Source organism: Rhopilema esculentum, chromosome 16 (genome assembly GCF_057945365.1).
Source record: "Rhopilema esculentum isolate cy_ngs chromosome 16, ASM5794536v1, whole genome shotgun sequence".
NCBI classification, from domain to species: domain Eukaryota; kingdom Metazoa; phylum Cnidaria; class Scyphozoa; order Rhizostomeae; family Rhizostomatidae; genus Rhopilema; species Rhopilema esculentum.
In genome coordinates, this window is record NC_142830.1 from 7,498,309 (window position 1) to 7,512,398 (window position 14,090).

The following is a 14,090-nucleotide window of genomic DNA, read 5'->3' on the forward strand; positions in this document are numbered from 1 at the left end:
CATTGAAAAATTAACATTTTAGCAGTGCTGATTAAATAGTTTCGCAATAACAAATTTAGGTTGCTGTATTATTGCATAGATAGTAGATAGGTCTAAAAAATATCTGTTATGCTAATAAATTATTGTGAGTTTGCAATGAGCCCATTTATTATTAACTGAATTTGTTAAAAAATCGATATTCATGCATACTTTTTGAAAACAATTGAAAACTAAGGTCTTGAGAACTCAGGTTTTTACAAAGAGTTTACAAAATGAATTTCAATAATGCTTTGACAGTGACAAACCCAAAAGAAGAAAAAAGAAAAAAAAGGAAGAGCAAGCAACGCCAACAACCACAACACAATAACAAAACAAAAACAACACCAATGCTTCCAAGCAGCAAAGCAACGAAAATTACAATTGTTAAATATTAGATAGGGTATTTTTACATGACATGCTAAAAGAAAGATGAGAATGTGCCTTGTTTTTGCTGAATTGGTCAGTCAGCTTACGTATCTACGTTCTTCAAACTTACATATAGGTGCTTTTCACAACACAGAGAAAATGATCGTTTTACATCATTTCTATGAATGATGCTATTGAATGCAAAACCTTTACATCAGATTACCTTTTGTCAAGTCGGCTTAATAAATTTGATTTGCAGTTAACAATTTCAAAAATCAATGGTTTACTAAATAATAGAACGGTACACGTAATACTCGAATTCTATGGCACCTGTGGGACATGCAGCACGCAGCAGTTCGTGTCACTATATGCTGTGAGTAAAACTGGATGTTTCAAATTGAATTTTGCCTTCTAGATAGGACGACGCCATTACCCGGAAAGAGCAACGGGTCTATCGATGCAAAGCTTGCGCTTATTCCGCTGTAAAGGCTCAAAAGGACCGCCATGTTACAATTTAACAGAAGCTAATTCAACACAGCTAACTGGAATCGGCTGAAATAGCTAAGACGTGTTTCTTGGCAAAGATTTTATTTACAATTACATGCTTTGTGGCAAAAGATTCCGATTTGGGAAATTTTCAGCCAATAAAGCTAAATCTATTAAGGAAATAAGTTGCTAACGATTCATCTTTAACCAAAAGTTCTTGTCTTTGACAAGCTTCAATCTAAGAGAAGACTTTTAAACATCATTTCTCCTCCAAGATTCAAGAAGATTCAAAAGTCTTTTTTTCAACTCTGTTAATGTTTATCATGACTTGTTCTCAACAAAGGCAAATGTACACCTGCCTCTTTCAGGATCTTGCAAGCTCTTGCAAGTACTTGCAGGATCTTGCAGGGTCTTGCAGGGTCTTGCAGTGCCTTGCAGGATCTTACAGGGTCTTGCAGTGCCTTGCAGGATCTTACAGGGTCTTGCAGTGCCTTGCAGGATCTTACAGGGTATTGCAGTGACTTGCAATGACTTGTGAGGTGTTTAGAGCTCTTAAAAATACTACCTTGCATGACCTTCAAACTATTCAATAACTTGGTCCGAAACTCAAGTCAGTAAAAAAGGCAATACCGTTGCATTGCTGATCTTTTCAGCAATAGTCGATAAGTAGCCATATGATAGTCTACTTTAATTGAGTGTCAGCTTGCAGGAGATGCGAATCCGCGCCAATAAATTGAAAGGTAGTTTACGCATGCGTCAGCCATAAATGACTATCGGTTCCAGCCTGGATTCCTAAATTTGCTACATGTTGGATTGCCGGGGAAACTTTGAGGCGCTTTTGGTACTGGGGTTTGCAAGACTTGTGACCGAGGAATTTAATTGAGGCGATCTAACCAGGGGGACAGTAATTTTGTACCGGGGAGGATCTTGCCTTGCCCGGGGCAGGATTTTGCTTAAATTGTTTCACCGGGGAATTCGCCGGGGCAGGATTTGCCGGGGCACTTAGACAGGGATGTTTGTAAGGTCTTGCTGCGTACTCAGGAGCTACTATGCCTATAATGCTGTTGCACATAGGCATGGCGTATCATGATACAAATTAGAATTTGTTTTAATTGATATCGAATTATGGACTAAGCTGCCTTAATATACACAAAACATAGTCAAATTGTTTGTTTCGTTATCGGATATACTTGCTTGAAAAGAGAAAAGCAAAATAAAAGTGGAAATCTGAAAGGAACTTTGTCTCGAGACGAGAATCACGAAAAGCTTATCACCACTGGAGATTGAGATAAGAATTTTTCATGACTCATTCTCGAAAACGTCCTGTTCTAAAAAGACTGCTTAAACATGCGGGTTACCTTTATCTCTCACGTGTTTTTCTCAAACGGGTATAGCTCATAACAATTTGAATCCAAAATTTTTTTGAAAGAATTAACTAGCGAGATCTGGAAGAATTGTTGGTTCTACTTGGAGATAAGTCTCAAATCCTCTTAAGCAGAGCTTAGAAACAAAACGGTCAGAGGTCAAAAACTGTGATCAAGGCAAATGCAAATGCCACTGAAATGCTGCAACTAAACCCTACCTATCTAATTTTTATCTGTGAAACTTTTCCAGAGAATGATATCATCTAGATGAATAGAGTTCTCAAGTGTGACGTCACAAAAGCACTTCTTTTAGAATTTTTGAATTTTGACCACATAACATGAAAGAACACTATAAAATACTTCCATATATGCAATATAAGTTAAATTTGTAAACAATTTGGTGAGCTATGGTAAATAGAAGATTTGAAGTTCGCCAGCGGATTACTGTTATTTTGGCTCAGTTCATAAAGTTTTGAACTGAGACCAAATTACAAAGGTTTGATGGGGTCAGAGCTTGTGTTGTGCTCATCTGGACACATCTCAGCCGATTCGTAATACCTCTAACTGGTTTTGCAGATATAGAGGTATTTCAAAATGCTCTTTCAGGTTATGGGGAAAAAATTCAAAAATTCTAAAAATAGATTTTTGTGACGTAATCATTTTACAACTCTATTGTTGGGGTTTTTGGCGGGCCTAATAGTATTTTATTTCCAACCTATTTTCCTCCATGTTTCAAGTTTCGACTACCTAAAGCTAGTACGTGTGCAGTTTACCTACAAGGAGGGGGGTATGTTCAGTTTATTTCAAACTTATCTTCTCCTCAACAAAAACGGACTCTGCTTTTTAGGTAGATGTTTATCGAATTTTTGTTTGAAACAAAAAGCAAAGAAAACTCAAAGTAGGTGAAAATGTTATACTGAATACAGATCACTACATTCTGCTATATATCTACAACTAAAGGCGAATTTTAACAGTTCACACTGCAAATTACAATGCTGGAGATTTGTAGGGTCGGTAAGATTCTAAATAGTATTAGTAGCATTGGTTTGAGGAGTGATTACTTACAGAAGACAGATAACAGATTTCAGTTCTGTATTCTCATTACAAAAATATTTGTCAGATAAACACGAGACCATAAGTACTGCCTTTCTAGAAGATTCTTCCTTTAAACTTTTCACAGCTCAACGATTATTTTGTAATTGAGAATGTCTTTTGAACTTTTTTTGGAACAGCTCTATTGACAAAATCTTTTCCAACATAAGCTAAATTTCGGAGCATTTTATCAATTCACCACCTTCATGATATATAATGGGTGTGCATGGTTGATGGATTCAATCTTCATCAGTATAATGCCTTATGGATCTTACTAAAAATGATGAAAATGAAGATGTACATGAGGCGGTTATTCTCGAAGCATTTTTGCACTCTCCTGTTTAAAAGTTTAGATGAGATTTGAAGAGCTGGAATACGTATTTAATCATATCTCATATTTCACTTGCCGCAAATTTAGATGTCTAGGAAAGAATTGATGAAATTATTTTCAAGCAAGTGAATAGTTATCAGAGGTCAAAAACTGTTCTGCTATTCGCTAATAGTTTAAAGCGCCACGAATCGTTTCTTCATTGAGAGTTTATCGCAGGTGCTTTAACTTATTCTCATCACATGCAGTGAGGTAACAGCGCCTGGCACCATTGAATCAAGATCTGAAAAAGAAGCTTTTTAAAGAAAACAGCAAAATAAAGGTAGTTTTTGCTCAAGGTTTTTAAAGTAAGGTTGTATGGAATAGCAAGAAAAAGCTTGTGACTGCGATAACATCGTGGCTATGCAGAGTAATCTTTTGTTCTTAATTTGACGTCATTGCAACATTAATCATTAGGTTAATCTGACGTTAAGTATTTACATGCTGAAGACACAGAGTAGCCAACTCACTTGTGAATGTCATTAGTTGGCAAAGAAGTCGATAAAAACTTTTGTGGTTGTTCAAACATATGATAGCATGGCTTCAAAACATAGCCTAGAAGATTTACTGAATCTATCACTTGGAACTCCTGAGATAGGTGCAGTGAATTTCAATTATTTATATGAAGTCATACATGAGATACTGAAACATCTTGGAATTGCCAATAAGCAGGCCGGTACTGTAGAGGATTTTGATTATCGTGTTCAGTCACTTTCTGGCAGATCAACACCACTGCCAGAAGTTCAAGAAGAAAGTAATGTTGAAACTGACAACGCTGCTCTTAAATCAGAAAAGGCTATTAAAAATGGCGATGAACAAAATATGGCTAAGGAAAATGACCCCAAGTCGTCTTCAAATTTGTCAGACATCAAAGAGCCCACTATCTTTGACGAAAATCAGCAACAAGGCTCTCATCAAGACATTTCCAAGAGGCGGAGCTCGCATTCAGATGAGCAAAATCATGTTTCAAGGGACCAGAAAGATGAAACATCACTCGCAAGTAGAAAAAGTTCTGAAAAGAAACTTCCACAGGAAGACACCTCCGAAAAGAATACCCATGCAAGCCAAAATAAGCCTACATCAGCAAAATCAAGCAACGGCACTGAAAGGGTTGTGCGCCGCCAATCCGTGAGCCCAACTGGATATACAGCATCAAGACGAGGATCAAATGCAAGTGCTGGATTCCCCGAGAGACGCTTATCTCTTGTCGCTAATGCCAATGATGGTACAATCCTTAGCAATCAGGATATCTTATTGATCAACAGGTAGGGCTGTTACAAGTTGTTACATTGCATCTAATAGGCCTGTTAGAAGTTGTTACATTGAATTTGATCAATAGGTAGGGCTGTTACATTGCGTTGTCTCTATTTACAGATAGTTGCTATGAAGTTAAATCAATGAGGCTATATTTTCGGATGGCAACGCCAGGCTCTAACTCTACTTGTGCCAAAACAGCCATTTTGATCTACTCGTTATGTGGTAGCCCTTAATTTCCCTTATGTAAACCTTTCTATACTATTGTCTATGCATAAGAAGCGTTGTTAGTTATGTTACATGGTTTAATATCAATATTTGTACTTTTGTATTTTTTTTCTGAATAAAAGCAATTGATCAAACACTTGATGTGTTATTGCATAGATGTTGGCTTGCGGAAATATCCACATCATAGTTAATTGGTTTTATTTCATATTCCAATAAATATCGTGGGCTCAAATCACACATCTATTAGATTATCCATCGTTTTCATAAATCGACTTTGCAAAGAACGAAAGATCTTTGTAATGCTATCATTAATTTTTTCTATAATTAATGAGTCAAAAATTTAAATTTCCTGGCTTTGGTTGTTATTTTGAAGTTTTAATTTTTCCAATAAGTACAGCTCAAAGACTGACAAAAGCACTTGCCGTCATTTGAACAAACAAATAAATTTTTAGGTATCTTTGCAGACTAAATACCTATTTTACTACAGCTGCAAAAATATTATCAAAGCCTTCAAGCTGCTCATTATTATCAGGCTTTGTAAACTTTGTCACAAACTTTTTAATGAGTAACTGGTACTTATATGTCTCAAGTATACCAAAGTATGATGTTTTGCAAATGAATAGAAATATTCCTGTTAATTCTCAGTTAGAATTTAATTGCATTTTCCTTGATATTGCGTTAGTTTTTTATGTCTCATCTACACATTTTGACTACTAACGATTGGGGTATCATCTTTTCGTGTCTTTGGCATCAAATAACATTTAAACATTCACTGTACCTTCGTTTTTGCTCAAACTTTAAGGTCACTGGATCGAAGAGACAGCAAAACACCGGCTGGTGACATGTGGCAAATCTTGAATGTAAACAGGCGACTTGAAGCGGCTGAGGCAACGATACAGGGGATGACTGGTCTCATCGACAATCTTTCAACTGATATCAGTGAAATAAGAGGCAGCATTAAGTCAGCAAAAGAAACTGCAAATGAGAGCAAGATTGTACCAAAGGTAAAAATTAGATATCTAGAATGTAGAAAGAATTAATATATGCATAACTAAGGATGCATCTTCTACCGATTAATTATTATAAATAAATGCATGCAATTCATAAATTTCACTATACCAGGATTGATATAACTTAGGTGTCCAATATTTTTATCACAATCAAAATATTTGCAACTGTCGAAAATTTCAGAAAATATTTTTTTTGGAAGAGTAAGCACTTAATCATAGTACTATTTAATGAACTTTGTGCAGTTGTTCGATATTAAGCATTATTAAAATATTTTTGTTCTTCAAAGGATGATCAAGGAATGCAAGTCAACAAAGAGTACTTTGATCAAGTGGCAACTTCTATTCAAAACATGGAAGATTTCATGAAGACTTGTGCGACAAAATCTGATCTCAGTGATTTCTGCTCATTATCCCAAGTTGAATCTTTGATCGAAGAGCGACTTTCTAGTCAGCCTGCACCTACAGCTTCAGAGCAGCCTCCTAAACGAAAAGAATCACGAACAAAGCTTCTTCAAGATGCTCTAAGTAGAATCATGAAACTGGAAGAAGGAAGTATTTTCCTAAATGAAGAATTCGAGCGCATGAAATCCGCTTTGTCAATGAAGGCAGAGAAGGAGGATCAGGAGAAAGTTGCACAACTTGAAACTCAAGTGGCCGAATTAAAGCAAGATATGATTATGATGCAACCTGTAGCTAGAGACGTGAATGAAATGAAAGAGCAAATCAAGAATATGTCTGAAACTGCAGATACACTTAAGTACATATCTGATCAAATTGGCAAAGAGCAATCTGAAACGTCCAGTAACATCAGCAAGATAGGAAAAGAACTGGAAACACTCACTGACACAGTTCATACAAAAATGGGTAAGTCTTGCTTCAAAGCAGCATTAAATGTATATTAAAATTTTGAATTTCCTTACAATGGATGTATCCTTTTAAAACAGTGGACGGCTTGAAAAAAGCTAATTGTCTCTTTTTCAAAACAAAGGCAACAGATTAAACTGTTTGGCGTCTTCTTATACTTAAAAAATTGTTGTTGGAAAAGAGCCATCTCATCGCTCCTTTACCTCGACATCAGATATTGCATAGTTAAGCGACACAAGATCAAAGTTAATTCCTTTAAAGAATTGTTATCCGCTTCAAGTTCTTGAGTCGAGAGACTTAAGGTTCCAAATTCTTGTGGAGATCTTTGTTGAAATGCGTTGAATGTTGAAATGTTGAAATGAAATGGAGTTTTTCTTTTTCTTAGGATCGGTAGTAAATACTTACGCAGCGAAATCAGAGCAAGATGATATTTCAAAGTTAAAAACAATGCTCTCAGCCTTAAAAGAGGAACATAGCTCACTTGACGACGAATTTCTCAAGCTAAGAAAAGAATTGAAAGAAGGAAGTAAGAGATTTGAGCTGATTGAAGGTGCCATAGAAGACGTGAAGGTAATTTTCTATGGACAATGCTTCCTTCTCTGAGTTCGGAGGAGAAGTCATTGCCAAGTTCGAAATTTAATAAATGGATGGCTTTAAATGGAGTTGACCTCTTTGGCACTGTTTCTTCATACAGCTTATTTTTTTGAGTTACAAATTTTGAGCAACATGGTTATCAAAACAAGAAACAACAAAGAAGGGAATATTTTGGTACTGGTTTCTTATTTTCAATGAAGGCTGTTATAGGCTAAAACCGTTTAAAAAGCCATCTCTTAAGTCATTCTTGTTGGTAATCAGCGAGTGATGATGATTGTTCTTTAGCACTGTGACAGCGCAGTTTGCATAAATGTATTGAATTAGAATTGGATTTATTAAGTTTGATCATTAACTTGTTTATGAGTACGATGGAAATGAATGTAATATTGAATTTCTATTTTGGTATTGCATTTGTCTGTTGTAGCTAATGACATTAGAAAAGGTGGAATTTTATTATGCCGTAACCAAAAATGTAAAACCAGAAACAGTTCTAAAACCTAGTTATTAAAGACTTCAGATTTTGCAAAATTAAATATCAACAGTAATCATCAGATTAATTACTGTTGGAAAGAAAATGCCTATAGCACAGATATGTTGATTTAAAAATCTGTGGTGTTGCTTTGATCAAAGTAGCTAAATCCAGGCTTTGGTAGCTATGATGAATAGGAGATGTTTACAACATGTGCCCAATCTCTTTGTTGTCTATATTGTGAATTGCTCTGAACTGGATTCCAATTCATTTCGCCTTTCTGGTTATCTTTTGGATTATACTCAAGGAACGCACTACATGCTCAACGATTTTTGAAACTGCTTACAAACCTCTTTAGTTTTCTCATGATCAGAAGAAACGTTTTTGAAATTTCTTCATCGAAAATGATATACAAAAGGCACGCAACATTTAAATAACTTTTACATTTAAAACTAAGAGAATTCATTTATTCGATAGAAAAAAGGATATCGGTACATTGTCATCTTAAAAATGTTTTTCTCATTACTGGCTATCTGTTACAAGCATTTAATTGGGGTTATACTGTTATAAATTTTATAAATAAATTTATGTATGTTATAAATAAAATGTTTCAAAATACAGTCTTCAGACTTGTAGGTCGATAAAACCAAAAGCTGTCTGAATCGAAATTGCAGATTCTTCACCGTTTATCAAGACCATTATTCAGTGATATTTAAGTCACAAAATAAGTTCAAAATCATCTTTCCATAAGAATAGTTTTATTTCCCTCACTCTGTTTTTTAAGCATATCAAATTTCTTTGATAGCAAGGCTGAGATCATTTCGGATATCAACCCAGACAATCTTCTTCTAGCAATGAACAATTTTCAACTTCTATCAACAGATCAAAAAGCTTGGCAAAGATGAAATAGAGAAAATGCTGAGCCTAAAAGCCGACAAGAGTCAAATTGAGGACAAGATAACCCAACAGCAGTTTGATTCCTGTATGGTTCATTTGGACAAAAACATCCAGGATGTTATGCAGAGAATTGATGGGCAGGTAAAGTAAACAGATTGGCAAAGAACAATTGCATTTTTTTATTTTTATGTATTACTTACAAATTCAAGCCAGATATTTCTCATACATTAAAAAACAAAACCAATTTATTTTGATATGATTTTATTATGTATCATTCGTAGACTTAACTGTCCGATGAATTGTGTCTTATTCAGAATTGGTATCATAACTTGCATCAATCTCCTTCATATATAGCTTGCAGGATTTACTAATTTTCAACTAGTGTTTCATAACTATTACAATTTATCATTGCATGTAACATTGTTGTGGACTACTGCTTCACACAAAGCTTTGCAACGACTTTGCCTTCCTAACTTTTTAAGGAAACAATACTGAAGCAGTTTATTTGCAAGTTGGAAACCAGGCTTGAAAAAACAATAGGTCAAGATGACTTACAAAAGCTGAAAGACAACCTAGAAAATCGCATGAAAACGTTCAAGGTGAGCGTTCAAGAACCAATGTCACCTGAAGACGGGGCCGCCGGATTTCGCAAGCCATTACTGCGAAATTTCCACTGCATTTCTTGTGACAGACCCCTAGAAATGTTGCAGGAAGATGTAATGCCAACATTGCCAATGTGCCAAGCGCTTCCTGGCTCAAGGGCCATCCGTCCGTACACAACATTTGAGCTGGAGCAGATAAGAAAACATGTTCGTGGCACTGGTAGCAACAAGGATCGATATGAAGCAGCGCAGGAGCGAGAGAGACTTCAGAAACAGCTGCTTCGATTGTGGTAAGTTTTGAATTATACCTTTGAGTGCAAGTGGAAGGATAGAAATTGGCTTTAACTGATGCAGTTGACGAAGTCTGAATTCTCCAAGCTCATACATAAACGGCAAAAAAAGACTTGATTATGTTTAATTATATTTGCAGCTTTGGTCTCCTCAAAATAGCGAAACATATCTGAACCACTTCTTTCTGAGAACAACAGTGAAAATGTGGAGTTTTAATTGATAAGAAACGCCTCAATAGAATACAGAAGTCGAACATTAGCGTGTAGGCTGTCTTCTATTTGAGTTATTAAAAAAACACCCCATGTGCAAAATTTCAGTGATGAAAAAGTGTGATAGCTCAAACAATTTATTGGGTATTCGAAAAGTCTTAATACATAGTGGCCACAGCAATCGCACAAATTATTGAATGCTTTGGGGGGAGCTTGATCCCCTGGATCACAAGGCCAAAGACTGCAAGGAGGGCAATTTTAAAAATGAACTAAAATACGATGACCAAACCCCAACAAGTCCTCATCTTTTCCTGAAAAAGGTTTTCGAACTTAAGATAAATTCCTGGAGGAGGTTGAAAACTTTTAAAGGTGCGGGGATTTTGCTTTATGCAATTGGAATATAGTCAAAATTTGAGACTCGCTGAAATTGTAATGGAAATTTGGGAGTGAGCAACAGACAAGTCAGCTACAACCAGAATTCAATTCACCTTGAATTTATGATCTAGCAACCAAAAAATCGCAATATATCCATGAAAAATGCAAACAAATGTAGAAATATTTGTCCTGTTAAAAAAGTACATATATTTGTAAGCCCGATTATTTCAGGCATGCCAGGAAAACATACTTGTCAGGAAAAGCACCAATGAAATTTTCGCTCATTAAAAAATTCAATAAATCGACCTCGCCCAAGATTATCTCGAGAAAGAAATTACTGTCTAAATTGCTTCCTTTCACAATATTCCTTTTTGAAGAAATTATTTAAAAAGCTTACCATCATGAAAAGAAATTTTAATCTTCTACAAATTAATTTTCAAAGGATTATTTATATAGATTTGTCTTGTATTCACATCAAACGCTTCATAGATTTATCACATTAGAAATAAGCTCAAAGCAAAAACTTCATGCATTTTGATATCCTTGCGATGCGAGTTTACCAGAAAAGCTTTTCTATGCTTCATTCAATAGTGATCTCATTTTTTGGAGGACAATAAGGCTCGTAGGCAGACTCTCCCTTTCCATGAAAACCGTACCCAATATTAAGTCTTATTTTTGTCAACATCCATCTACGATCAATAATTTTTTTGCGTTTTATTCTTTTAACTCCTATATGAAACCGTTGCCTGATGACAGACCATACATATAATACTCAAAATAAATTTTTCCAAAAGCCAGGTGTGAGAAGAGGCAAGTGGGCTTAGTCATAACACCATCTAACAACTCCAAAATCATGACTTTGGACTAGAGATCTGAAATGCATATGCAGACTCAAAAAATCTACACTAGTGTATTTCATTACCCAGAAAATATTTACGCTCATTTAAAAAACAGTCAAAAAGTGTGTCTCATTCTCCAAACATTTAAAACGGACAGTCTAAATTATTATAGAGGAAAATAACAGTAGAGTATGGTAGTCAATTTCTTGCTAACATTAACTGAGAATACTCCCTACCATCTCGTCAGGAGTTTGACCCCTGTATGATCACTCTCTCCGATAAAAATACTTCTTTGTGCTCATGAACAGAGAAGAGATTAAACGGGGTTGAACAGCTTCAAAATGAATGAGTCATGAAATGACGTTGTTTTTAAACATTTTTATTTATTGAGAAGAGAAAGTTAATGTAAAAATTAAGACGGTTTTTCTTCAGATTAAAGTGCTTGAAATTGGTTGGGTGAAGAATCTTCTGTTTACACAAAAACTAGCCCAGGGTAATTTAGATGAGGTTGAGTCCCAGCTTTGCCCACATTGCAGATATGGAATTTGAGAGTTTACACAGAAGAATGAGCTGAGCTCGCCAATTTTTGACAAGTCAAAACAACTTAGGTGCATAATTTTTAGCTGTTGGCCTGCCGTACCACAAACTTTTTAACTTGTGTCACAGTCCTTCTCCTAAAATTGATGTCTATAAAAGCTTAAGCTTTTAATATCATTTAAATACTTAAATAGTGTAAAACATGGAATGTTTAAACCATTTAACATTTAACCTTCTTCTAACAAAATAAATAAAGTCTCATATCTTATATTTTAGTGGAGCCCATGATCTTGATGAGCTTACAGCCAGAAGTGCTAGATCTTGTGGTGGATCACACACACTTTTAGACCCTCAAAAGAAATCTGTTGTTAAGACAACACTTTATTATCGAGAAGATTCATTGCAAATACAAGCAGCTACTGAGCCAGTTTTTGAAAAGGATGTCATGGGCAGAGATGGTCATATTTACAAAGGGCGAAATGAACATCTTCCTCCAATAGTGCAGTAAGTATCAAAGATTCTCATGCTGTTTTAAATCTATAACTATGATATTTATGCAGTTTGCTATTGCGATGCAGAAATCAGAAGGCATGTAAACCTCAGGTACACAGGACTTATCAGGGTTACCTCATGGTAAAAACAAGCCATACACACAAACATGTGCAATTAGTATTCTAAATAAACAATTTTCTTGTTACACATTCAAACAAATTACAGTAAACAATAACACTTATAAAGATAGACCATAACCATGGCAATGCAGCAAAAATATGCATTTGGTTTTATCAATCGTAAAAATGTTTTTCTAGAAAAGAGATAACTGTTGGACATCCACAAAACGACATGCCTATAATGCCAAGACCATCAATTCAACAAAGCAGAGCTGAAGTTGATATGCTGGCAAGTGGATTCAATGCACAGCAACTGGCTGCTCAAAAACTTGCTTAAATAGTACAGGAAATTTTGTTAAAAAATACAGAAAGTCTATTATTTACGAAATTAATTCTCTTGGTCATTAAATGTAATTTGAAAAGCAAAATGTAAAATTGTATGATGAGATGTTATGAAATTAAATTTATCACTTATTCAATTGGTGTTGTCTACAATAAAAGTGATTTAAATTGTGTGTACAAATATAAGTAGCTATTTGTTTATGAAAGCCAGAAGATGGTGTACCAACACTTTACAGGCTGGGTACACTAAATATGAAATATCCCACATAAATGTTCTTGTTGAATTACATCAAAGCCATTAGGGAAAAAGTCTTAATCCCTGAATCAGTGACTGTTCACCCCATTTGTTACTGTAGGATTTTCAGGGTTCTTGTCTTCTTTCATAATCTTCATTGAAAAATCTACAACTGGATATCCTTGAGTGAGACGTCCCATTGATATAACATCAACATTTGGCCCCATAAAGTCCTCTATGTTATTTTCGGTAATTCCTCCACTAGCTTCTATTATTAAATAAGGGAATGACTCTTTCACTTCTCTAGCAGCATCATGCAAAGCACAAGGAGCAAAATTATCTAGCATCACAATTTCTGCACCTGCAGCAGCTGCACATTTTGCTTCTTCAACACTCCTACACTCCACTTCAATTTTAGTCGAGAATCCACACACTTCCCTGGCTTTTTTGACGGCACTTTTGACATTTCCGACAGACCAAATATGATTATCTTTTAACATGATCATTGAAGATAGGTCGTACCTATGGGTTGACAAACCACCTACAAGCAAAGCATATTTCTCAACAATTCTGAATCCAGGAGTAGTTTTTCGAGTGCCTGCAACCTCTCCATGCCAGTTTTTTCTCAATTTTATCTTACTAAGGTTTCTACATTGTGTCGAAATGCCGCTGGATCTGGTTAAAATATTGAGTGCCACTCTTTCGCCTAAAAGCAAGTCTTTGGCCTTTCCATGAATATACGCAACATTGCAGATCGGCTCCAGACTTGTTCCTTCTTCATAGACCCAACTTACTGTGCAATTAAGCTCACTGAAAACAGTATTAAAGAAAGGAACCCCGCTCAGTACGCCTGGTGACTTGCATAGAAGCACAGCCCTTTCTTGTTTATCTCCTACGACATAACCTCCGTAATCGAAGCTAGGAGTGTCTTCTTTGAGCCAATCCTTTACCTTTGCGACCAGATCTATTTGAGGAAGCAGACATTGCTTATGAGAAATGACGTTCTCGCTCATGACCAATGTATATCAAATGACACAAAC

At 35.5% G+C, this 14,090-nt stretch overlaps 2 protein-coding genes across 2 annotated transcripts; one reads left to right on the forward strand and one right to left on the reverse strand.

Annotated features, from left to right (window-relative positions):
- The first annotated feature begins 1,407 nt into the window (after positions 1-1,407).
- LOC135682822 (uncharacterized) lies at positions 1,408-12,810 on the forward strand. The gene is made up of 8 exons (XM_065197881.2): positions 1,408-4,958; positions 5,978-6,179; positions 6,473-7,049; positions 7,435-7,619; positions 8,995-9,150; positions 9,492-9,901; positions 12,139-12,366; positions 12,672-12,810. The coding sequence occupies exons 1-8, from the start codon at positions 4,231-4,233 to the stop codon at positions 12,808-12,810; spliced, it is 2,625 nt and encodes an 874-aa protein (XP_065053953.2). The 5' UTR covers positions 1,408-4,230.
- On the reverse strand, positions 12,535-14,063 carry LOC135682829 (nicotinate-nucleotide pyrophosphorylase [carboxylating]). Its single transcript, XM_065197896.2, has one exon. It carries the CDS (start codon positions 14,061-14,063, stop codon positions 13,140-13,142), a length of 924 nt encoding a protein of 307 aa, XP_065053968.2. The 3' UTR covers positions 12,535-13,139.
- Positions 14,064-14,090: the final 27 nt, after the last annotated feature.